The 26,994-nt window shown below is 40.3% G+C and overlaps 1 protein-coding gene across 3 annotated transcripts in view; it reads right to left on the bottom strand.

Moving 5' to 3' along the window:
* The window catches only part of SNX29 (sorting nexin 29), a 407,218-nt gene that overhangs the window by 328,875 nt on the left and 51,349 nt on the right, over positions 1 to 26,994 (bottom strand). For all 3 annotated transcript variants that reach the window (XR_004536445.1, XM_033914223.1, XM_033914221.1), the window contains exons 10-11: positions 26,194 to 26,287; positions 21,194 to 21,273 (exon numbers count right to left, since the gene is read on the bottom strand). Coding sequence is in view for 2 of the 3 variants with exons in the window: in XM_033914223.1 (XP_033770114.1) it covers positions 21,194 to 21,273; positions 26,194 to 26,287 (174 nt within the window). In the remaining variant the exon portion in view is untranslated. The remainder of the gene's footprint in view (positions 1 to 21,193; positions 21,274 to 26,193; positions 26,288 to 26,994) is intronic.

Here is a 26,994-nt window from a genome sequence, read left to right as displayed (position 1 = left end):
GAATAATGTCATGTTTAGCTATGAAAGCTTTTATGATTAATATTTTAGACTACAACAATCTTTGTGCCCTTTTTACAAAGCCGCAATGCAACCCACTCAATTCCTATGGGCTGCATCACATTTGCCGCACTGGGACTCGCTTCCCGGCTTTGTAAAAGGGACCCTTTATGTTGTATTACATGCTAAAGCTTTATGTACAGGTTGTTCAAAACATCACAGCTAGGGTAATAACAGAGGTAAAGAGAGACCTGCGCTGGCTGCTAGTAAGAGAAGAAATTGATGTTTCTGACCTTTATGGTGATACATAATCAGAGGCAAAGCCTTATCACGTTTTAGTAAAAGGGCCTCTTTGTTTTCCTGTACGATAGCATTCATTGGTGGTGAAATGTTCCTAGCTTCAGTTATCACTAGAGTCTGTTTGGACTCGCCGCATATGTAGTTCTTCATGTCAGCATATTTTAAAGAACCCTGAATTTATAACCACCTCTTAGGACAGTCCCCTGACATCGCTGCATATCTTCTCCCACCACTAATCACCCATTTAGATGATAATATCTGTCTGATGAAAGCAATTCAGTGTTTATACAATGGATAGAGCAGGGTTCATGCAACTGATGTGTTGTGACAATGGAAACTACCAGCATCATGTCTGGAAGAAAATGTGTTTTATAAACTGAAGCTTGCCATTATTATCATAACCGTACACTCTCCTTTCAAGCGGCCTCTCATGATAAGATCTTTCATCGTATTCTTCTTACATCACACTTTTACTTACACTTTAGAAGCTAACTAAAAACTTACCTTTTCTCAAAATTCATAGTCAACTAGCTTTTTTGATTCCTTTATTAGGTATTTTTTTTTTTTTTAATTAATTCTTTGTGAACCGCATTGAACTCTATGATTATGCGGTATAGAAGCCTGATTTTATTTTATGTTATTATATAGCTGGCCCAGGCCAAATGAGTGCATAAACAGGAAAAACATTAGCACAACCAAACGCCATCAAATGATTTCAAACTGAATTCCTGGAATGCAAGTACATAAGAACATAAGCATTGCTTTACTGGAATAAACCAAAAGGTCTATCATACACAGTATTGTGATTCCAACAGTGGTCAATCCAGGTCACCAGTACTTGGCAAGATACTCCAACAGAATTTCTGCTGTTTATCCTAGAAATAAGCAGTAAATTTTCCCAAGCCCATCTTAATTTAGGCTTATGGACTTTTCCCTTTAAAAAATTGTCCAGACCTTTTTCAAAATTCTGCTAAGCTAACTTCTCTTACCACATTCTCTGGCAATGAATTCCAGTATTTAATTACATGTTGAGTGAAGAAATATTTTCTTCAATTTGTTCTAAATTTATTACTCAGTAGCTTCATTGCATGCCCCCCCCCCGCCCCTCCCCCCCAAACAAACCTAGTCCTTGTATTTTTGGGAAAAAGGAAACAAGCAATTCAGGTTTACAATTTCCATTCCACTCAGTATTTTATACTGATTCTCCCCTCAGCCATCTCTTCTCAAAGTTGAAGTAATATTGTTTGGTTTTCTTGATTACATTGAAATAGGGGAGGGGAGGGGGGGTGAAAATAATTTTCATGTATAATATTTGATTGAAAGATGTAAGTGCTGTTTTTCAAATATTCTATATGTATTCCTATATGCACTCAAGTTTGAAAATGAATAAAGAATTAAAAAAAAAAAAAAAAGCTGAAGAACCCCCAGCTTCATCCCATCCACTTTATCATTCTCATCACCCTTCTCTGTATCTTTTCTAACTGTGATGACCAAAGCTACACACAATATTTAAGGTGCAGTCTCACCACAGTTACTGACAGGTACCAGTCTGTTTTCCGATCGCTAAAACCCCATTTTATGGGTATGGGGGAACAGCCAAGCATTGTAATATTCTCAGTTGTGTTTTCTATTCCTTTCCTTTCTAACATTCCATTTGGGCTTTTTTAGATGCTGCAACACGCTGAACAGAAGGTTTCAATGTATCATCAGTCATGAGACCTAGATCCTTTTCCCGGACAGCGTCTCTGAATGTGGAACCTTGTATCACGTAGCTAGAGTTTGGTTTCCTCTTTCCTACATGCCATTTGGATGTACAATCTCTCCATCTCAGAAGGACTTCTTGTAATGTTTCATAATCCTCTCGTGATTTAACAACTCTGAATACCTATGTAATCAGCAAACCTAATTTTTTAAATATTTTTATTTATTTCCAGCATTTGATATACTGCACGGAGTCCATTAAGGCTACTGTGCATTTTACAATATTATAACAGTTATTGGGAGGAAGAGACAAAAGGGAAAGGTGATAGGACTCTCATATTGCCTTTCTGTGGTTACAAACAAAACAGTTTACAAATTATATGCAGGCACTTATTTTTGTACCTGGGGCAAAAGGAGCTGCAGTGGGAATCAAATCCAGTTCCCCAGGTTTGCAGGCCACTACACTAACCACTAAGCTAATCCTCCTTAATAGTAACTAAGAGCACATTAGTCTAAGCTTCAGAAAACAGATGGGTTTTAAGTAGTGAAGATTCTGAGAGGATATATGAGGGAAATTGCCTCACAAGTTACTCCCATCTCTAGATCATTTATAAAAATGTTAAAAAGCAGTGACCCCAGCAGCACAGACCTCTGAGGAACCCCACTGTCTACCCTTCTCCGCTACACAAAATAAACCAAATTCAAACATCAGCTGAAACCACAAAGCCCCAAACCTCAATCCCTGAACCATTTATTTCTTGAACTATACATCTGAGAACATTTCATGCAAGCAATTTAATTTCTCATTTATTCATACAGGAGTTAATGGACTCTATTCTAATAATTTGCAACGTCTGTCCAAAACACTATCTGAATAATGCAGACATACTAAATTACTCCTTTAAAAAAATGTCTGCGGAACACTAAGAAGATCTATTTGTTCATAAGAAACCCTTTCTCTCTCTTGCCATGTTTATGTGCACCAAAGCAATCAGCTGAATAAACTGCAGTCCTTTTTGAAATGATGTGCTCTCTCTGACTCTTTTCTGATCACTTTCCATTTGTCCCAACTCGCTGCACAAAAATTATTTAGATTCTAAAGATGGGTGGGTTAGTGGCTTTGTTTAATTTGGGGTTTTGGTTTAGTTTTATTTTGTAGACCGCACTGAATAAACTATAGTTCATATCGGGGTCCTTTCACTAAGGGGCGCTAACCGATTTGGCGCGCACTAAATGCTAAGGCAGCCATTATATTCCATGGGTGCCTTAGCATTTAGTGAGCACTAAGGGCTCCTTTTACGTAATAGCGCGTGCTGATTTGCTGGCCGCGCTACCGCTACCGCCTCCTCTTGAGTAGGCGGTAGTTTTTCGGCTAGAGCAGGGATTAGCGCGCGCTAAAAATGTGTATGCGATAAAGCCGCTAACGCAGCTTCGTAAAAGCTGCCCTAAATCAGTTAGCGCACCTTAATAAAAGGACCCCATTATGACAAGAATTTTATAAATAATTCAATTAAGCATCATCTATGGCTGCTAATAAAAAAAGTAATCAAACCTGCACTTTCATTCATTTTCTCATAATCCACACATACTTTGATTTTAAAAATCTTCGCCATCTACATCAGATTTTACTATCCTACATCAGATTTTACTATAGTCCAATCCCTCGTACTAAGCCTGCTTGACTACTGTAACATCGCCTATTTGGCAATTTCCCCCAAAAATATGCGACGCCTACAACTGTTGCAGAATGCGGCAGTCAGACTAATCTTTGGACTAAAAAAATTTGACCACGTGACACTCTACTACCGGCAGCTACATTGGCTGCCGATGAAGGCACGCGTAAAGTTCAAATTTGCCTGTTTCTGCTTTAAAGCATTACACGGACTTGCCCCCAAATACATTACTGACCTTTTCTCCTTCTCAACCAACAGACACAAGAGAAGTTCACATTCCAACTTCGTTTCCCACCCAGTGAGAGGTTGCAAACTGAAAAAACACCATGAATTCCTTCTCTCACACCAAGCAGCATCATGGGGTAAAGACCTAGAACAATTACTTTCGCCCTCTACTTATGAGGTATTTAGGAAACGTCTAAAAACACACCTGTTCCTAAAACATCTTGACAACTGATCCACTTATCTCTTTCCTCTAAATAGCGACCTACTGTCCTTTTGATCACTTTTCTCCTCAACAATGAATTTCCTGTCTAATTACTTCTCTTTCTTCTTCCCCTCTTGAAGTCAGTCAATTTGTACCTTTGCTTAATCTTTTGTAAACCGCATAGAACTTCACGGTATTGCGGTATATAAGCTGTTATTATTATTATTATTATTATCCTTTCTTTCACCTCCAATCTGAGCAACCAATGCACACATCTAACAGCATTTCTAAAACCTACCAGATCCATCTGCTCAAAACACCTCCTGTTCTTTCCTTTCAGCTTGTTTACCTAGAAATACTTTCATAGTATCCCAGTTTCATACCTTTCCACGTTAACTGCTCTTCAAAATTTTGCTCTGTCTAGTTTGTCATGTCACTCAATTGTCTGGAAGTAATGCAATTGTCATGTAAGTCCATTAAGTGAAAAGAAAGAAAGATTAACAAATAAGTTGAAAAGTGCATACTTATAGGGGGAAATTCTGTAAATGACATTGAAAAACAATGAAAAAAACAGGCAGACCTGTCGGCAACGCAGTTACTGACAGGTACCAGTCTGTTTTCCGATCGCTAAAACCCCATTTTATGGGGGGAGGGGGAAACAGCCAAGCAATGATAGTGCATCAATCACTTGACTACTTTACATGGGGTTTTAGCTCATTTGCATGGCCGGATCAGAAAATGGGCGAGCGAGGGGAAAAACATGTGGTGGGCCATTTTGTGCATCGGGTTGGTAAAAGCAATCATCGCTAAAGCTGTGAAAACAGGTTTAGTGACCAACGCTGACTTTAGTACATCTAGCGCTAAATCTCTATGGGTTTGGGGGCAGTTAACGCAGCAGAGCTGCTAGTGTAGCTTTTTAAAAGGGGGGTGTAAGTTAGGCACCTAACTTTAGGTGTCTCCGATTGAATTTCCCCCATAGTGTAACAAAATGGCATGTGTTCAAGGATTTGGTATATAAAGACATGGCAAACTGTGTTTCATTAGAATGACATGCCAATGTGTGCCAATGTGTACAGACAGATAAGCAGACAGTGCATATTTTGCAACCTCCATCTGTTGAAACATGAAACATGCCCAACAACAACAAAAAAAGGCAATTCCTTTTCATTGGACTTAGTATATTTCTTGGATAGCTTTAAAATCGAGATATCGCAATATAAACTCTTACTTACCTGCACATATAAAATGAGCTTAAAATGAGCTTGGTTCTTGCTTAGCTACCCTCACTTACACTTCACATTCATTCTAAACTCATCAGTCTAGTCCTAGGCCACATCAAAATTCCAGAATTTGAACCTTTCACTACAGTGCCCTTCAATTAGGATAAACTTTTTGCATCACATCAACACGATTATTTCCTTACAATTACTCAACCTAGAGCCATTTCGCAGAGAGTTCACACTTCTTATCATTTTTATTATTCAACAAGGTTCTCTTTAAATGTCCTCGTCAATGATTTCTGGCTCACTTCTGTGTTGATGACTTGCTTAGCTTGTAAGCAACTTGGTAAATAGTACAATAAATAAATATTTATAAAATGTATATGCATAATTTAAAACTCTAATTTCTAACGTAATATCATACAAAATGATAGCAGATAAAGCCAAAAGAGACTGCCCATTTTGCCTAGTTGTTTTCTGCTATGGTTCTTTGCTACTTTGGATAAATGAACAAATTCAGATACTAAAACAAAACCAGCTTTACCCCTCCCCCATTTCTTTCACCAGAGAGTAGTTAAGCTCCGGAATGCCTTGCCAGAGGATGTGGAAAGAGCGGATAGCGTAGCTGGTTTTAAGAAAGTTTTGGACAAGTTCCTGGAGGAAAAGTCTATATGTTATTGAGAAAGGCATGGGGGAAGCCACTGCTTGCCCTGTTTTAGTAGCATGGAATATTGCTACTCTTTGGAATTCTAGAATCTTGCTACTCCTTGGAGATTCTGTATGGAATGCTGCTACTATTTGGGGTTCCAGAATCTTGCTTACTCTGAGATAATGGAATGTTGCTACGCTTTGGGTTTTGGCCAGGTACTAATAACCTGGATTGGCCACTGTGAGAACAGGCTACTGGGCTTGATGGGCCATTGGTCTGACCCAGTAAGGCTATTCTTATGTTCAACCTTTCAAACCTGTTCCAAAAACTATTCTTTATAGGTGATAATTTTCAAATCTAATCTAATCTGAGTCGCACTATGCCTAAATATGTTCAAGGCAACTTACATTACAATTTAAAGAGAAACAATTTAGTACAGTACAAGGATGCTACAGGAGATACATTACAAAATAATTTGAGAGATGGTAGAAGAAGAGATAAATTAGTACTAGTAAAGCCTATGCACCAAGAAATGTGCAGCAATTAGTGCTGTTAATGCAATTAAAAATTAACCCTGCCTGTCGTGGCCTCCTTAGCCATCCTGACCCCATGCCTACCTTAATAGTGCCCTGGGGATCTAGGACAGGACAGGCTGAGTAGGAGCGAATCCCACTCTCTCCTGCCCATGCTGGCTCTACATTTAAAAAGGCAGCCATGACCTGCAGCATTTTTGCCTTCCTAACTTTACCCAGTTAGCTAACCAGGTTAACAAGCTAAATACCACCTTCATATGGAATGTCCAGGACCATGATTACACACGCAATTGACTGCAATCAAATATTTTAATCAGGTAATTGATCAAAATGTTTAATTGCAATTAAACAGCTATAGTAAATACCATACTTGTAGTATGCCATACTTATATAGTATACCATACTTATATAGACGATCATTTATTCAGCACTATTACCATATATAAAGGGGTCTAATATGCACATACACAGACCATCATTTAGAGAAGTATGTGCTTATAAAAGGGGCATGGAACAGGCAAAGGGTGTTGTCACTTGGGAGGGAAAGGGGTAGAAGTGGCAGACAAGTCAGAAATTAGAATGTGTCCATTCCACACGTAAGCTAGATAGCGTACTTAAGCCTACTTCATAGCAAATACAGTCCACCAATTCATGACAGTCATTGAAGGATACAGAAAAGCCGTGAGAAAAAGTTATCTTAAGGTTTATGTATTTTGGTCTTTTAGACAGGTGTTTGATTATTTTAGTTGTGAGCACAGGTGTTAAGTTGGACTGTGGGTGTGTCTATGATCTGGAATTGTACTAGACTTGATATTTGTTATCTGAAAGGTGGTTTCTAGCGAGAGTTTGCACAGGTTCTTTGAATGACGATGTGTGTGTGAATGGAGTTGGTAGGAGCTTTCCATTGTAATTTTAAGACAAAATATGTTATATCTAGCTTTGTTTTTACTACCCATTTTCTATTTTGGATTGTGAAATCAATCTGTCTTGGTTGGTCTGTGACTATAAAAGGCAGAACATAAAGGCTGAAATTAAACTGACTACTCAAACATGACCAAAAGAAGACCATAGAAACATGACGGCAGATAAAGGCCAAATGGCCCATCAAGTCTGCCCATCCACAGTAACCATTATCTCTTTCTCTCTCTGAGAGATCCCATGTGCCATATTACAATACTGGTATAAAAACTTTAAAAAAAAAAGCATTTTCATCATTATAGTGATAAAACTGAGGGGATGCTAAGTAGCATATTTAATTGATCAAAGAGAATCAAAACCCAGTAAAGGGGTAATATTCACAAATCCTCCAGCTCTTCTAGAGAATATCTTGAAGAGCTGACACTAGGATGAGCATGCACTTGTGTTATTTGGAAGTAAGGGGACTAAGCATGAAAAAAGTATTTTTTTAAAATAAAGGTCTCCCTCCATATTTGCGGGTTCAGCACGCGTGACTTCGATTATACACAGCTTTCATCTCGCTGATTCCGTCCCCGAGTGACATCATCCTGGGGTGCTGAGAGAAAAATTCAGCACTTTTGCTCAGCGTGGCCTGGCAAACACCAGCGTCAGAGAAGTGTGTGACTTGTTTTGCTGAGGTGCCAAGAGAAAAGTTCAGTGCTTTTTGTCAGCGTGGTCGGGCAAATGCCAGTGTCATAGAAATGTGTGGCTGTTTTGTTGGAGTGCCGAGAGAAAACATAAATTGATTTTAAGCTTTGATAATACAAAAATAAATTAAGGAAAGAACAAGCTCCGATACCGCCTAGGGAGGAGCGCGGCCAAATTGGCCGAAGCCGGAGCGAAAGGATGGGAGGGGGGAGGGGGAAGGGAGGAAAAGGAAGGGCCAATCAACAAAGACGCAAGGGGGGGGGGGGGTTAGGGGACAGGGGTGAGTGGAAGGGAGGTCGCCCTTTTCGATACAGCGATCCCAAGAGAGAGACGCGGCTTCCCTTCCTCCCACCCTTTGGCGGTCTGTTACCTCGCAGGTACCGGCGCTTCCAGCTCCAGCGGCGGACTTTCCTCTCCTGCGTCCTCTCTCCGGCAGCTGCACACCGGAGTGTCTCGGACCGGTGTCGGTTTCCCCACGGGACGCTTATGCAGCTGCCGGATGGGTGAGTCCCGGCGGAGAGGGGGTTGGGCCGCTGCACACGCGGCCAGGGGGCGCACCACCCCGGAGCACCGGTCGGATTCAATCGGTGCCGCGAGCCGCTAGCATGCTGTGCGCCTGATCATCGGTTGGTTATATGTTGCCCGGTGATGTACCTTGCGGGTTATGCCATTGTCAGAAGTGCGGTTACAATGTACGGGTCATCACCGTTCATGCTTGATTATTATGTTCAGTTGATAACAGTTTGATGTAATTGTGCTGTCATGGCTGCGGCCAAATAAATTCCACATGAGTCGATAAATGCCTGAGTGTCATCATTGTTCCACGCTAGTCCATGAAAGGTAAGAGCAACAGTGCTGAGTGCATGATTTGATAACATTAAAACTTGATAAAAGGGTTGCACCCTCAGTTGGTTAGTTAGTTCTTTTAATCAATTAATAAATAAACAATTAAACTTGAGGTTAGGAAGGAGGTTTTGAAGTAGATTACATCACATGCATTCAGGATGAGGACCTGAAATAACATCCAAGTTATAATAGGTCTCTTTACTGAGAACAATGCATTTTTTATGATACTTCAACCTCTCTACTGATTTTGGGGATGAGTTCTATTGTTAAATTAGGGTAGCATCTAAATGATTAGAATAATGGGTTAATTAAAGTGAAACATCAACCATAAATGAAGTAAGACACCGATGTGCAAAAGAAGATCGTTTAAAGCAAGCATTATAAATTATCCTCTACACCCCCTCTTTTTTGCTTATAGATATTCATTTGTGGGTTAGATAACTTAGAAGTTGATCCGTGTGTGTTGTTTGAGTTTCAATATATGAACTTTTTTTATGACATCGACCCGTTCATGTTACGTGCCTTGAAGTTGAAGGAGTTAGCAGAAGCAGCAATATCTACATATGTGAATGGTTCATAGACAACCCCGCGAAATACAAAGGCGCGCGCCGACAACTGAGCGCAAGACGGAGGCGCATGCCAAAGAAAATTACAGTTTTTAGGGGCTCCGACGTGGGGTTTTGTTGGGGAGCCCCCCCAGTTTACTTAATAGAGATCGCGCCAGCGTTGTGGGGGGTTTGGGGAGTTGTAACCCTCCACATTTTACTGTAAACTTAACTTTTTCCCTAATAACAGGGAAAAAGTGAAGTTTTCAGTAAAATGTGGGAGGATTCATAGTGTTCCCTCTAAGCTGAGCAGGTGTCCTCCAGCTGCATTGCTACCACTAGGGGGTGGAATATTTTCAGTCGCTAAGGACAGGTATGTTCCCTGGAGTCCTGCAGAACTTGCCTGTCCCTCACAATTGAAAAATGTGACAGTAAAACAGCACCCTCTATTGGTGAGACTGTGGGTGGAGGACTCCTGCTCAGCTTAGAGGGAACAGTCAACCCCCCCCACCCCCCACAACGCGGTGCGATCTCTATTAAGTAAAGTGGGGGGGTTCCCCCCCACGACCCCCCCCCCGTCGGAGCCGTAAAAACAGTAATTTTCTGCGGCGCATGCCTCCGCGCTGCGCTCAATTGTCTGCGTGCGCCTTTGTCCCGGCGCGCTTTTGACCTGACACCTATGTAAATATATATAAAGAACCAGACTGAAATCCAAATGTATTTCCAAGAAGATACCGAGAGTCTCTGCCTCCCCCAGCCACCTCTTCCACATCAGCCACCAATGAAGAGGCATCCCCTTCGTCTCCTCCTACTTCCGCGTACTGAACATGTACAGGATGATGAGGATGAAGACACCAAAATGCCACTTCCACTGCCTGAGGAGGCACCTAGTGCTCGCTTATCCTCTTCATCTCCTCCTCCTCTTGAACTGAGGATGAAGACACTGCCTGAATAAGTAATCGGTATATGCTACAGTATTGTCTATAACATTATTAAGGATTACAGTAATGTATATGAACCATGATTTAATGGGATCAGACTATATGCTTGTATACAGTCAGTTCTATAATACAGTACTTGAATTGTACTGCTAAAGTATACAGTACAATGCAAGAACTTGTATCTTTTAAATCAATCTATGCTCACAAATATAAAGGGAAAGTTTATTATTCACAAGGGCTATACCCTTAAACCCCACGAATATGAGAGCAAAAAGTTATTCACATTTTTTGTATTCACGAGGGGGCTGCGCCACTAACCCCCACTAATATGGAGGGAGACCTGTTTTTAGAATTTGTCTTCTTAAAACAAAACAGAAAATCCACTTTGGGGCTCTTTTACTGAAGTGTGGTACGATTTTGCACTTAGCACTCGTTAACAGCAAAAATTAACATGCACTAAGTGTAAATCCTGTACAATAAATATAGGATTGTGCCCTGAATCTGTTTTGCATTTACCACATAGGAGCCACCTGTTCCAAACCCTTTCTATCCCCCCTCCACCCTTCCTCATGCTGACCACACTACCCCAGCCCCCTGCCTAGTTTCTCCCACCTATCCCTTACCCAATCCTCACCCAATGCCTGGTGGTCCACTGGAAAGAGCCAGGAGTGATCCTTGTCTGCTCTAGGTTCAAAATGGTATTGCCGACCCTAGTATTAAGGTACTACCACTAGGAGTCAGTGATATCATTTTAAACCTTGAGTCAGATGGGACGAGATCAGAGAAAGCCACTTCTGCCCTATGATACAGAATGATCAGAGCTTAATTCTGAGTAATTCCCAGGGTTGGGTGGGCGAATTGGAACACAGGGCTGATCCTAAATTCAGAAGGGTGTAAAAGCCGACCGAAACTGCAAGCACAGGCTGATAACTGGGAGAGACATTTTAACAAATATTTATCAACAAATCTGACATGTTTAGGTTCCCAAGTCAATGCAGATGTACTCAACAGAACCTGGAAATTCTTTATAATCATCCAAGTAGTATCCAAACCAGAATATATATAATAATTTAAATAATGAAAGACCATATTTTATCTCCAAGCAAAATAGCCTCTGCACACGTGGACCTTAGCTTGTAAAAACTGAAACTAAAATCCTCGGTGCTTTTACAATGGCTCAAAACATCTGAAAACCTGGCTCTCCCCCCTCTTCCGACATCCTAGCCCTCTAACATTCTTGTCCCCTCTGATCTTCATCTAGCCCTTCCATGGAGTTCCTTCTCATTACAATTCCTGTAAACCATGCCGAACTCCACAACTATGGAGATAAGAACATAAGAACATAAGAACTGCCATCTCCGGATCAGACCCATGGTCCATCGAGTCCGGCGATCCGCACACGCGGAGGCCCAGTCAGGTATACACCTGATGTAGTTTTACCACCCATATCCCTCTATGCCTCTCATAAGGAGATGTGCATCTAATTTGCCTTTGAATCCTAGCACAGTGGATTCCTTAATAACCTCCTGTGGAAGAGCATTCCAGGCGTTCACCACTCGCTGCGTAAAGCAGAACCTCCTGACATTTGTCCTGGACTTGTCTCCCCTTAGCTTTAAACCATGTCCTCTTGTCCGTGTCACGTTGGACAGTGTAAATAATTTGTTTTTCTGCTCTATTTTATCGATGTCTTTCAATATTTTGAACGTCTCTATCATGTCCCCTCGCAGCCTCCTCTTCTCAAGGGAGAACAGTCCTAGTTTCTTGAGTCGTTCCTCATATTCCAAGTTCTCCATACCTCTTATTAGCTTCGTTGCTCGTCTCTGCACCCTCTCCAGCAGTTTTATATCCCTCTTTAGTTTGGGAGACCAATGTTGGACACAGTATTCCAAGTGTGGTCTGACCATTGCTCTATAAAGCGGCATTATGACTTTCTCCGATCTGCTCATGATTCCTTTCTTTATCATTCCTAACATTCTGTTCGCTTTCTTTGCCGCTGCCGCGCATTGTGCCGACGGCTTCAGGGTCCTATCTATCAGTACACCCAGGTCCCTTTCTTGTTCGCTCTTACCAAGAGTTGCTCCTGACATTCTATACTCGTGTTCCTTATTCTTACTGCCTAAATGCATTACTTTGCATTTCTCCACGTTGAACTTCATCTGCCATTGCTCTGCCCATTTCTCTAACTGATACAAGTCGCTCTGGAGTTCTTCGCTATCTTTCTGCGTTCTGATTGTCCGGCATAGCTTTGTGTCGTCTGCAAACTTAATGATCTCACTGGATATTCCGTCTTCAAGGTCATTGATATAAATGTTAAATAGGATCGGCCCAAGTACCGAGCCCTGGGGCACACCACTAGTCACTTTCTCCCAGTCTGAGAACTTCCCATTTATGCCCACTCTCTGCTTCCTGTTTTCCAGTCATTTGCCTATCCACCTGTGTATATCTCCCTCTATTCCATGGCATTGTAGTTTCCTGAGAAATATTTCATGCGGAACTTTGTCGAATGCCTTCTGGAAGTCCAAATATATTATGTCCACCGGCATTCCACTATCAATTTGCTTGTTCACGGTCTCAAAAAATTGAAGCAAATTCGTTAAACATGATTTCCCTTTCCTGAACCCATGTTGACTGGGTTTCAGCAATTCGTGTATATCTAAGTGCCGGACTATGCTATCCTTGATCAGTGCTTCAACCATCTTTCCAGGGACAGACGTAAGGCTCACAGGTCTGTAGTTGCCCGGTTCTCCTCTTGATCCCTTTTTGAAAATTGGCGTGACGTTCGCTATCTTCCAGTCATCCGGTATCTGTCCAGTTCTGATTGTCAGATTGGCGAGTTTTTGCAATAACTCTCCGATTTCAACCTTCAATTCCTTTAAGACTCTCGGGTGAATTCCATCCGGTCCAGGGGATTTGTCACTTTTAAGTTTGTCGATCTGGTAGTATATCTGGTCCAAATCTACTTCAACTGTGGTGAGACTGTCTTCTATTACTCCACTAAACACTTTCACTGTTTCTGGTATTTTTGCGGTATACAAACCCAAGGTTTAGTTTAGTTTTGTTTGGCTGAATTTATGCCACATTTGGAGCGACAGATGATGATCTCCACAGAGAGGCTAATTCCTAAGGAGTTTATCATCCCAAATTTATGGATTTAAATTCCTACTAAAGTTTTGTATCAAATGCATTTATTTGGAGCAATCGGTTTAGTATATAAAATACTATGCAAGATCATAATTGCATTACACACACACACACACATATATACACACACAAAAAGAATGCAAATGAGTAACTCACCCACTACCAGACTACCTTACAATATCTTGGGGTCTAGTGATATAGTCAAGACAGTAGTGATCCCCAGTCACTCTTGTCCATATCAGCTTTACTTTCAAAATGGCTGTCTTGACCTCTTGCAGCAGTTTCGCAATATTGCCACTAGAGGTCATGGCAATCATTTAAAGTAGAACCAGCTTAAACAGGAGTAACTGGGCCTGCCTTGACTTGTAAATTAAGCCCGCGAGGGATACCTACAAGTAGGGTTACCAGATTTTATTTACGTAAAATCCAGACCCATAGACTCGCCCCCAGGCCCACCCAGTTCTACCCATCCCCACCCCGTTACACCCACACCACATCCCAGCCTCGCCCCCTCGCCACTCAGCCTGTTCTTGATCAGGAGGGGCATGTGCAGATGTGAAGCAATATCACGTATACACGTGTGACATCACCACATTGCATCTGCGTATGTGCGGATGCCCCTCCCATCGCGATCTGTTTTTCAAAACCCGAACAAAGTGTCAGGTTTTGAAAAGCTGTTCGGACATGCCCTCTTAAAAGAGGACATGTCCGGGTAAATCCTGAACGTCTGGTAACCCTACCTACAAGTGAGTAAGGGGGAAAGGCAACTTCTGTTTGGAGGGGAGGGGGAGGGAGGAAGACAAGACAAAACAAAAATGTTCTGCTTCTACCGAAAACACATGGCAGAACCCAAAACTGTGGTTGCAAACTTTTGACCAAGACTGAAAGCAGGCAGAAAAAGGATTTTGGGTCAGTTTTAGCACCATAACCGAAACCAAAATTCAGCTGGCCTCTAGAAATGTTATCAGATCAAGGGGGAGAGCTGATTAATGTTAGGGTTGTAGCCATGCAACCAGTTTGCTAATAGCATGACCACACACTACTTGTCACTGACACCACACCTCTGATCAGCCACGTCATGCCCAGCTCCCTGTCCCTATCAACATTAAGCAACTAGCACAAGTTTTATACAGTGCTTCAGATTTTAACATGCAGGAGACATTAGCATGTGTCCACCCTAATGTCTAGCGCACAGTAAAATCCTGCTACGTGCTTAATGCAGCTTAGTAAAATATCCCCTGTATCTTGTTTTATTACAATTGTTGGCATAATTCTTTTAAGCTGAAATGCTGGTCTTTGCTTCATATCTTTTTATCATCATACAATCCCATTCCATTTTTCAAGTCTGCTATGTTTTTGGAACCAGGTTGCTATGCAACTAGAAGCCTTGCTGTTATTTAGAAACCATCTTTTGAATAGGAACCGGCAAAAGCCATCCACCACAGAAGATTTCACCAAGAGCATTTTCAGGAGAATGGATTTGAATAGTTAATAAAAGTTTCCAAGATCCAAGCTGGCAATTCAGTAGAAAACAAAAGACTTGGAACATGTTCAAAGAAACCTTGAGGAAATTGCTTGGCATCAACATTTCCATGAATATTCATCATTAATCAGTGATACCTTATGAGAAATGTTAACAACTAAGAGCCATTTATTAATCAGCCCTGAATGTCTTTACAGATTTCATACGCCACCTATGTCTCCTCTAATGAAAAATCATTAGCAATCTGACATTAATAACATCAATGCTTAAACATACTGTTACTTCATGTTTTTATCCTTACTAAGTACAGGCAAGTAAAATATTACCTTGCAGAACCCTGATTGTCTAACATTAAAGACAAAAGTTGAAAAAAATTGAATTAACACATAACTGGCTGCGCAAGCAGAGAATGTTAGGAAAGGAACAAAAAACAAAAAAAACCACAACCAACTACTCCCCCTAATGGCTGCTGATCTTTCAGAGCTCAACTCTTGACAAATACAGTAGCTTACCATAGAAATTCAGAAAAACACAACCCTATATCTAAACACATAAAAAGCGTCAGGTTAAAGCTAGCTAAGGGGGCTATTGTAAATAACGGAAGTCAATATTCAGCAGCAATAAATAGGTAAGTGCCACATTCATGTACAATTTTAAATGTTACATCTGTTAATTGTTTATTGAAAGCTTCTATACCGCTACTAATGACTGGGAAGTCAATTCAGAGCAGTTCACATGAAATTCTGTAAAGGTGTTACATAGTAACATAGTAGATGATGGCAGATAAAGACCCGAATGGTCCATCCAGTCTGCCCAACCTGATTCAATTTAAATTTTTAAAAAATTTTTCTTCTTAGCTATTTCTGGGCAAGAATCCAAAGCTCTACCCGGTACTGTGCTTGAGTTAGCATTTTCTGAGACTGTTTTCAATACAGGCACATAGGATCTCTTAGAGAGAGGAAGAGATAATTGTTATTGTGGATAGGAAGACTGAATGGGTCATTTGGCCTTTAACTGCCATCATGTTTCTATGTTTCTATTAATATCATAATCAATCATCCTACTTATATACACATATATTACTAGTACAGTATACTATGTTCATACTAAATCCTACTTATTTGCACACAATACCTGTATCGTGTTCTATGTTCATCTTAGATTTACATATATCCTGATAATTCTAGTTATCTGTACTTTGTTTATCATATCCTCAACAGTTCTGAGTATCTCTACTGTCTTCCCCCTATCATGTTCCTAGTGGGGACTAGCCCGCTATCTCCTCTATGTTACATTACTAAAGTAATCTGTGAAAAGGATGGTCTGTATCCCTTTCTTGAACTTTCCGGTGTCATTTTCTAGATTTAATTCCTTCAGAAGGGAGTTCCACCACCTTGGAGCCATCTCTTTCTTGTCCCAACACTTTTGTATTTGATGTCTTTGAAGGAGGATATTTCCAACAGGTATTCTTGGCTCGAGCGCAGGGCATGTGCTGATATATGGTAATGTAGTCTGGCTGCTAGATATTGCAGTTCTGAGAGATGAATTATTTTGTGTGTCAGCAACAAGATCTTGAATTTCACCCTGCTTTCAATCAGGAGCCAGTGTAACTCTTTCAGTAGCAGGATGGCACGCGTCTGCCTCAATTTTCCCAGTAGAAATCTTGCTGCTGCATTTTGTACCATTTGAAACTGTCTGATCAAATACTTTGGAACACTCAATAGGACTGCATTGCAGTAATCAAAGATTGAGAGTACCGGGGTTATTATTACGTTGGACAATGATTGATGGGCGAGGTAGGGTTTAAGTTCTCTAACCTAGCAGAGTTTGTCATAAGCATTTTTCACGATGCTTTTGATCTGTAATGTCATAGAAACATAGAAACATAGAAATAGACGGCAGATAAGGGCCACGGCCCATCTAGTCTGCCCACCCTAATGACCCTCCCCTACCTTTGCCTAGTGAATAGAGCCCACGTGTCGATCCCATTTGGCCTTAAAATCAGGCACGCTGCTGGCCTCAATCACCTGCAGTGGAAGACTATTCCAACGATCAACCACCCTTTCAGTGAAAAAGAATTTCCTGGTGTCACCTTGTAGTTTCCCGCCTCTGATTTTCCACGGATGCCCTCTTGTTGCCGTGGGTCCCTTAAAAAAGAAGATATCTTCTTCCGCTTCGATGCGGCCAGTGAGATACTTGAACGTCTCGATCATGTCACCCCTCTCTCTGCGCTCCTCGAGCGAGTATAGCTGCAGTTTGTCTAACTGTTCTTCGTATGGGAGATCTTTGAGTCCCGAGACCATCCGGGTGGCCATTCTCTGAACCGATTCCAATCTCAGCACATCTTTGCGATAATGTGGCCTCCAGAATTGCACACAGTATTCCAGGTGGGGCCTCACCATGGAGCTATACAATGGTGTTATGCCTATGACCAGGGGGTAATTGAAACTACGTAATATGTCTCCTCAAGTCTGCTTATCTGACCTGAATGTTGTCCAAACAACATCAAAAGGAAAACCAGATGGGAAGCTGATTTCTTCAACACCTCCCTGCTTCTCTGACATCCTGACTTCCTTTAACTGCGTGTCGCTCAAATAACATCAGTAAAGCCAGATGGGCCGTTCTCTGCAACACCTCCTTGACCTAGGTGTTGTCAAAACAAAGAACAAAAGAGCAGGACCAGCTGTTTATGCTTTTACTATGAACTCCGCAGTTTGCATCCTATATAAGACCGGAATTCTGACACTAGAATTAGAATCCAAGACGTCTCCAGGGATAGAATCCAAGATGCCTAAAGGGATAGTCTCCCGGGTCTACTCGCCTATCAATTGCAGGATTCCCAATTGTGAAGGAAGAGTGTTTGCCTGAGATTCGGTGATGTTATTCTATTTTTATATTCATCTATATATATAAGTATAATAAAGTGTTATTGTTTATGCTTTATATTGTCTGTGTGCTTTTCTGAGTGTCACTGATCATCTCATTTGACAGAAATAAGTGGCGGAACAGATGGCATAATGACTTCCGGCTTACGGCTGACGAAACCCCTGCGTATGCAACCTAGGATCTGTCTTGCCTTGGATGAGGCCTGCTCTACCTGACTGGCAGCCTTCATGTCCTCACTGACGATCACCCCCAAGTCCCGTTCTGCTATCGTTCTTGTTAGGATCTCACCATTAAGGGTATAAGTCTTGTATGGATTATGGTTGCCTAGGTGCATGACTTTGCATTTTTTGGCATTGAAGCTAAGTTGCCAGGTCCTAGACCAGCGCTCCAGTAGGAGTAGGTCGTGCATCATGTTGTCGGGCATTGAATCTTCGTCCGTTGTGCATTTGCCCACTACATTACTTAGTTTGGCGTCATCGGCGAATAATGCTATTTTACCTCGAAGCCCTTCTGCCAAGTCTCTTATAAAGATGTTGAATAGGGTCAGTCCCAATACCAAGCCCTGTGGCACTCCACTGATCACCTCCGTCATTTCTGAGGGGGTGCCGTTCACCACTACCCTTTGAAGCCTACCACCAAGCCAGTTCCTAACCCATTTCGTCAATGTGTCACCTAATCCTATAGAACTCATCTTGCTCAGCAACCTGCGGTGTGGTATGCTATCGAATGCTTTGCTAAAGTCCATGTCTAGGTTTGGGTTCTTCACCCTTTCTGGGGATGATTTTATGGTATTGCCGTAAGGAGTTAGTTGGTTTCTCAGGCTATTTCCTCCCCATTTGTTAATTAGAAGTAGTTTTGTTTTATCCTGTTAGCTACTAGCCCATTTGTTTGGAACCATCCAAAGATTTTCACTAGGTTTAGTCTTTGCATCCTGTTTCTTCAGCGGGATGATCAGTTGGGCATCGTCTACATAGATGTAGCATTCCCATCCCAGTTTTCTGATGAATCTCCCCAGTGGTTGAAGGAAGATGTTGAACAGCATGTGTTTGGTTTTGCAACTCAGATGGATAGCAACTGGAACTTTTCTGCTCTCAATACTGTTTTCCTTGCTACTTTTGGCTTTCTCCAAATCCAATCTATTTGCAAACACAAATTCTGGCTGTTTAACAATCTGAAAGGCCAGAACGTATGCATTCCCATTTTGCAGGGAAAGGAGAAATAAAAGAATATCATTCCCTCCATGTTTCTAAGGGCCTCTGTTGTATGCAAATCTCCCACATAATAATGAATAAAAGAGATCTGCATGCAATAGAAGTAAAAGACACGTAAATCTCTCACATCTCTAGACATTTATACTCATGAGAGATATCCTGAAAACCTGAATCACTGGCTGTCCTTGAAGTCTTGGAGTGTATACCAAGAACATATGCAGTCTACACCTGCTGATGGCCAGGAAAATGTTTTTTTTAATATACGAACGAACTAATTATATTTTATAACGGATAAATAGAATGAAATAGCTGATGGGAAAGCTTAAAATACAATATGCCATAAAATGAGAAAGCAAGCAAAAATATATCCAGGGATATAGGAAGATAAATTAATCATTTTTTGTTTATATATCTCGTTCCCATAGCTTTTTTTAAAATTCTTCTCCAAACTTCATCTGTCTCTAAACAGAGAGCATTTTTCATGCTGGAGATACAGGGCTCCTTTTACAAAGATGCGCTAGCGTTTTTAGCGCATGCACCGGATTAGCGCGCGCAAAAGCACGTGCTACCCGAAAAATTACCACCTGCTCAAGAGGAGGCGGTAGCGGCATTTTAGCGCATACTATTCCGTGCGTTAAAGCCCTAATGCACCTTTGTAAAAGGAGCCCACAGTATTTCTGCTTAATCATTCTTTTGTAGCTGAACTAATTCTTTGTGGCCAAACTCAAATTAAGAAATAAACTAACAAAACAACAGATAACCACCATAAAACACAAAATTAAAAAGCAGAACTAAAACACCCACTAGTAAATTAAAGGGCCTGTTTTACTAAGCTATGGTAAAAAAAAAAAAATAGGCCTTAACATATCTGTACACGAATCTTTCCCACAAGCTAAGGCCATTTTTACTTGGCCATTAAAAACTCATTTTCTATTTTACCCATTAATGACCATGCACTAATGTTGCCATTAATGCATGGCCTTTTTTATTTTTTTTTTTAATTACCATGGAAGCACTTACCAACACCTATTTTGTAGGCAGTAAGGGCTCCTTTGTTATCTGTGACTAACCAATTAATGTGCTAACTGGTTAGTGCAGGAATGCCCACTCTGCCCCTGACACACACTCTCAAAAAAGGTACAAAATATTTAAAGTGCAGTTAGTGTGCACACATTCCACAACTAACACATGGCACTGTAGTGCATCTCACAGTAGTCCCTTTTGTTTATTGCACAAGGCACAAGCTAGTACCTAACGCAGAGCCCCTAAATTAAAATAAAAAGTATACATATCATAAGCATAAGTATACCATCCAGTCATTCCAGTAATTCAAGTTGCCCATTTTGGGCCTCAGCAGACTCCCCCTTGGGTAATAACCAAAACACAAACCTTTAAATATAATTTTCTAAAAGTGTATTATTATTATTATTTGTTTCACTTCTGGTTAAAACAGTTTCTTCATGCATGCTCCCTTCTTTTATTCAGCTGCCTTTTACAGAGGCTGCACTCAAGATTGTTGATATCTATACTCAAAAACTTCATAAATACAGATACAACTCTGGTCCACCAGGGATTCCAGCGGCAGAGGAGGTACAATGGACAGGACAGAGAAGGGGGACAGGGTGCAGAGTCTGGTGGCCCGGCGGAGGCCTGCAATAAGTCTGGGAGGGGATTGGGTAGGTGCTGGGCACTGGCCTGAATATAAACCAGGACCCCCAAATCCCAGTTTATATTCAAGTATATACAGTATTTAAAAGAAAACAAAGCTAAAATCACAATATAAAATACTTTTTTGTCTATAGTAAAAGAAAGTGCAACGTCCACATCTCTTTTATACCTGTGGATAACTTATGCAGCCCCTGGGAACAAAAAACATATAGATGGTGTGAAAACCGCCCCTATATATTATCACCATTTAACTGTAATTTTGTTATTCAGAAGTTTAGATTATGGGGGAGAATTAAAAGAAATGGACATGGAAATAAACCTAAGCAATTATTTTTTTGGCAATTTAAGTGCATCAGTGAGTACTTACTAATTGTCATTGATTCTGGTACAGTGGCTGAAGGCAACAGCATGCATAAAGAATTCCTTTGGGCTGAACTGTCTTTCATACTGTGTAAAGAAAAGGGCATAAATTTATCAGAATTTAAAGTAAATGGAAAATAAATAATGTGGAGAAGGAAAGGTTAACACAACAGTCTAACTATGAGAGCAAGGAGTTAAATCTCGTCAAATAACAACAAACTTTTATTTATTTTGACTGGAGTAGCAATACAGCAAATAACATACAATTGGAAAAAGTATGACAGGTTAAATTACAATTTCTGGTGGAATTCTGTATCTCATATATACAAAATGGAACGCACAATAGCAACGCAAAAAGGTTATTTTAGTAAATTTCAGAAAATCTGGGGACCATTAACAGATTTTTGTAATGAATGATTAACTTTTCCCATGATAAGATATTTGATTAGGGGGGAAATGGGTGGGCTTTACTTGTTGTTATTTCATAATACATGATTATTTGAATAGTTTCATAGTAATAATACTTCTATGTATTATTGGGTAGGGAGGGAGGGGAGGGGAGGTTATTCTATTCAATAAGAATAATTTATATATTAGATTTCTTATATAATATTTAAAATATTACAGAATATTAATTTGTAATGAAATATTATACTTAATGCATATATGAGAGTTAATCAAGTGTGTATCTTTAAGTTCATATGAGTTTAACTGCTACACTTGTTGTAACATGCAAAAATGAATAAAGAATTAAAAAAAAACAAAAAACAACAGTCTATCTATGCATGCAGAATCATGGAGTGTACTCTACTTTATTTATTTTAAAAATTTCTATACCGTTTTTAACTAAATGGTTCACAGAAGGCTCCTTTTACAAAGGTGCATTAGGGCCTTAATGTGCGGAATAGCATGCGCTAAAATTCCCTGCGCACTAGCCGCAACCGCCTCCTTTTAAGCAAGCGGTAATTTTTCGACTAGCGCACGCTAAAAATGCTAGCGCACCTTAGTAAAAGGAGCCCAGAGTTACAAACATAATTTAAAAACAAAATCATACAACTCTGATGTTGAGGGGTGGTAGATTCAGGGGCAATGTTAGGAAATTCTACTTTACGGAGAGGGTGGTGGATGCCTGGAATGCGCTCCCGAGAGAGGTGGTGGAGAGTAAAACTGTGACTGAGTTCAAAGAAGCGTGGGATGAACACAGAGGATTTAGAATCAGAAAATAATATTAAATATTGAACTAGGCCAGTTACTGGGCAGACTTGTACGGTCTGTGTCTGTATATGGCCGTTTGGAGGAGGATGGGCAGGGGAGGGCTTCAATGGCTGGGAGGGTGTAGATGGGCTGGAGTAAGTCTTAACAGAGATTTCGGCAGTTGGAACCCAAGCACAGTACCGGGTAAAGCTTTGGATTCTCGCCCAGAAATAGCTAAGAAGAAAAAAAAAAAAAAAAATTTAAATTGAATCAGGTTGGGCAGACTGGATGGACCATTCGGGTCTTTATCTGCCGTCATCTACTATGTTACTATGTTACTATCATCATGACATACAAATAATCCTAAAAATTCATGTTAAAACATTATTAAAAACTAAAACCATAATAAGAATGATCGTGAACAGTTCATCAGCTTTGCCAAAAAAGGCAATTATTAACTAGAAGAAAGCATCTACAAATAGCTATGTCTTGAGTAATTTCCTGAACATGCCCTTTACACGGCAGTTTCGTATTTGGCCTCCAAGGGAGTTCCATTTTTTAACTCCTGCACAGCAAAAAGTCATTTTGCCAGTCTCAATAAGCCTTGGGTTTACATTCGTCTTCAGGAAAGCTAAATTTTTAGAACGTAATGAGACAGCTTCAGCTCTCATATTTGAGAAAAAAATGAGACCACCTTCTAGCTAAATTCTTCCAAACATAATATTCCTCCCCAGGCACTTATAACTTCTTCCAAATGCTTGCAATCATGCAGTTTGAGGCAAATCATCATAAAATCCAATTCATAAACCACAGCAAGGGGTAATCTGATTGCTTCAAATTTCTGTAATTGCCTTCTTAACCAACCTCCAAATATGTCCCATTGATTCAATTTCTTTACATTTCCAAAATAACCCTCTATGGGCTCCTTTTACAAAGGTGCGCTAACGTTTTTAGCACACACACCGGATTAGTGCACGCTACCCGAAAAACTACTGCCTGCGCAAGAGAAGGTGGTAGCGGATAGCGCGCAAGGCATTTTAGCGCGCGCTATTCCGCGCGTTAAGGCCCTAACGCACCTTTGTAAAAGGAGCCCTATATGTTCAATAACCTTTTGGTGAGGTACAACGCACATAGAATTTATAACTAACTGCCTTCTTTAATTTGGCTAAAAGTAAAACAATAAAGTTGTCACTCAGTTTAAAAAAAAAACAAAAAACAAGTGACTACAAATTACACACAAGGAATGATTACCAAGTTGTCACATTTTAAGAATATTATTGGAATTGCAAATTTCATATAAACTCGGTACAAAACTAGGGATGTGCATTTGTTTGAAACAAAGGAAATATCAATAATATTTCCCAAATCTAAATCCCTCCAAGCCATTTTATGTCATCTATAGCCTGACAACTGAATGCTATTAACACTACCCCCATCCCCCAAAACAAACAAAAAAAACCACAAATTAGGTGAGAAACTAAACTAGAGAGGATAAAAATCAATGATTTTTTAAAAAAATTTAATCAGATCTTTTTTTAATTTAAATCAGAATTTTTAAATAAAATGCTTGATCTAATAGAAAAGCTCTTTTACAAAGCCTTGGAAGAAACAAAACAAAAACTATCCACTTCCCAACAATCTCAATGCCAACTCTTTAGCCTGTACTTTACAATAGTGAATGTCCAAACACAATTTTCTTAGACAAAAAAAGAGCTAATTTACTGGTAAGCACTGCTTGAAAGAATTAACATGACAGCTTGGAAATGTATTACAACTTCATGAAGATTTTCCGTATAATCCCTAGTAGCATACTGTACAGGTTGTAATATCAAGGACTGCTGTGTCAGTTGTCATCAATAAAAATTGCATCTGATAACATCTACCAATATAAAATTAAATCTCCCAATCTGTCAGTTTCTTCTGCTTTACTGGTGGAGAAGTTGCTTATTGTAGCAAAGGTTTTCCCAAAGACAAGAGGAATCGCTGGTTGCACTGATTGATGATGTCAAATTATGGCACCAACATGCCATCTTATGGCACCAACATGTGGCTAACGCAGTGGGCTGACAACTAGAGATCTCAGTCAGAAGTGTAGCCAGGTTTTGTCATCAGGGGAAGCAGATCTTTTGTAAAATAGGCACCAATGCAAAGCTGAAGGGCCAATCCACATAGGCACCATTTCATTCAAAATCCATTCAGGGAAGCAACTATTCCCCTTGCACCCCCGCTAGCTACATCTCTGATCTCAGTTCAAATCCTACTGGGGCTCCTTGTGACCTAGGACAAGCCATTAATCCTCCATTACTTGAGGTACAAATGTATTGTAAGCCCTCTAGGGACAGGAAAATACCTACTGTACCTGAATCTAACTCATCTTGAACTACAACTGGGAAAAAAAAAAGGCACGAGGTAAACTTAAAATCCCTTCCCTTTCCCCTAGATTTTTCTAAGTAAAATCCGCAGTTCTTCTGCATGGTTGTTTCCAGATCAACAATGCAAAATTTAAGTTTGTCACTTTCTGTCAAATGCAATGGATGTGTGTTTTTCTCTAAATGCTATAATTCTTGCTGCATTTCCTTCAGAACATCTGTCCTTTTGGGGGAAAAGATGCCTTGCGTGTTTGTTTCTCTCCTTCTTAGGACAGCTTCCCAATGTCTTCAGGCACAAATTTTTATTTCAATGTTCCTGTCAATAAGGTGTCCTTTTGGCAGGTTTTTCTAGGAAAGAACCCCCTTTTTTCCATTCATCTACCTTCAAAATTTCTCCTCCTTTTGGTTTTGCATCATCTGTTCCTCTAATGATAAAGTAGCCATCAGCTTCAACAAGTACCAAGACAGTAAGCAAAATATTACCATTATTTTATTTATTCAATTTTCTATACCGTTCTTCTAGGAGAGCTCAGAACGGTTTACATGAGTTTATTCAGGTACTCAAGTATTTTTCCCTGCCTGTCCCGGTGGGCTCACAATCTATCTAATGTACCTGGGGATTAAGTGACTTGCTCAGGGTCACAAGGAGCAGCGTAGGTTTGAACCCATAACCCCAGGGTGCTGAAGCTGCAGCTTTAACCACTGCACTACACTGTCAGACCTGGTACAAACATTTGGCGAAGGATCATATGTTACAATGTACCACTTGCCCTACGACAGGAGTAGGCAATTCCGGTCTTCTGTAACCGCAGACAGGTCAGGTTTTCAGGATATCCACAATGAATATGTACGAGATGGATTTGCATGCACTGCCTCCTTGAGATGCAAGTCTATCTCATGCATATTCATTGTGGATATCCTGAAAACCTGACCTGGCTGCGGCTCTCGAGGACTGGAATTGCCTACCCCTGCCCTAGGATGTTGCCAAAGATCATCAAGATCTGCAAGTTAACACAATTGCAATTACGAAAAATTAGGATACATTATTATATAATTGATGGTTGCTGAAAAAGATAGTTCATAAGAATTAAGCCTCCAAGACCTATATATGAAGTCCCTAAAAACAGATGGCTTTCCTGGAGTGGTGGAGATGAAGCATTCGTAAAATTCAAATGTGTATGAAAATTCTGATGGGTGGAAATCCAGGATTAAGTCAAAAGGTCTGTGGTATTGCAACAGGCAAGATACTGGGCAAAGTAAAGGCTGGATTTATTATAAAGCCTCTACCACATGCTAACATGTATTAACATACATTATTCACCTCAGATCTCATTTTATGTGCATTAAGAGTGTTAGCCTACCCTAATACAGTGGTGCACTTTGCAGTCTTCACCTGATATTACATTTTATGTTGCTACATTACCATGACCACCTATTAACCCACCTGTCCTGAAGTTCAGACCCCTGCTGAGCAAGCTGTACTGAAAGGGCACCACTTTCATGCTCATTTTCAAACACTAAATTATCCAAAGTGGCATCTGCAGAATAAAATCAATGAACAGTTGAAAACTAGGCATTGCATTTAATTTCTTGTTCATAAAACAGAGAACCAGATATTTCAAAAGCATATTAGATCAGCAAAACCAAAAAGGTAAATATAGATATTTTAGTCATTTTATTTAAAGTAGTGTGATAGCCATTTTAGTCCAGCTGAATACATAAAAAAAATAAAAGGTCCTGGACTTGTGATTAGTTTGCTCAAGTTTACCTGGGAGAGAAGCCAAGAATCCTTTGCCTAGCTACTATCTAGAAATCAGACCACCTTCTGCAGGTGCTTGAGCCAAAGTGTGCTTACAGCCAGCTAGTTCTTGATGCAATTTTGCTTGCTCTGCTCATAGACATCAGTAGATGAGCAGAATAAAACAGCCGGATACAAGTCACACTATGGGAGCTGTCCTTTTGTGCTTCATGAGTGTGGCCAAAAAAAGTAACAAAGTCCATTACTTGTCAGGTTCAGAGGGCGCAGCGTCTCCAAATGGGTTGCTTGATGCAATGGAGAAGTGGGTTTTGTTTTGTTTTTTAGAAAAGTTACTTGCCTATTTTCATATTTGACGGGTTAAAGTGGAATGTACAGCATGTAGCTTTATGGGGCAGGGAGAGGGTGAGATTTATATCCTATGTGCTGTATTAATTTTGAATCAGCCATTCACAAACAGCCACCAAGCAACTAAAGACTAGCAAAACA

Source organism: Geotrypetes seraphini, chromosome 11 (genome assembly GCF_902459505.1).
Source record: "Geotrypetes seraphini chromosome 11, aGeoSer1.1, whole genome shotgun sequence".
Taxonomy (NCBI): domain Eukaryota; kingdom Metazoa; phylum Chordata; class Amphibia; order Gymnophiona; family Dermophiidae; genus Geotrypetes; species Geotrypetes seraphini.
Note: the sequence above shows the minus strand (reverse complement) of the source record. Positions and strands in the feature narration are given on the sequence as shown.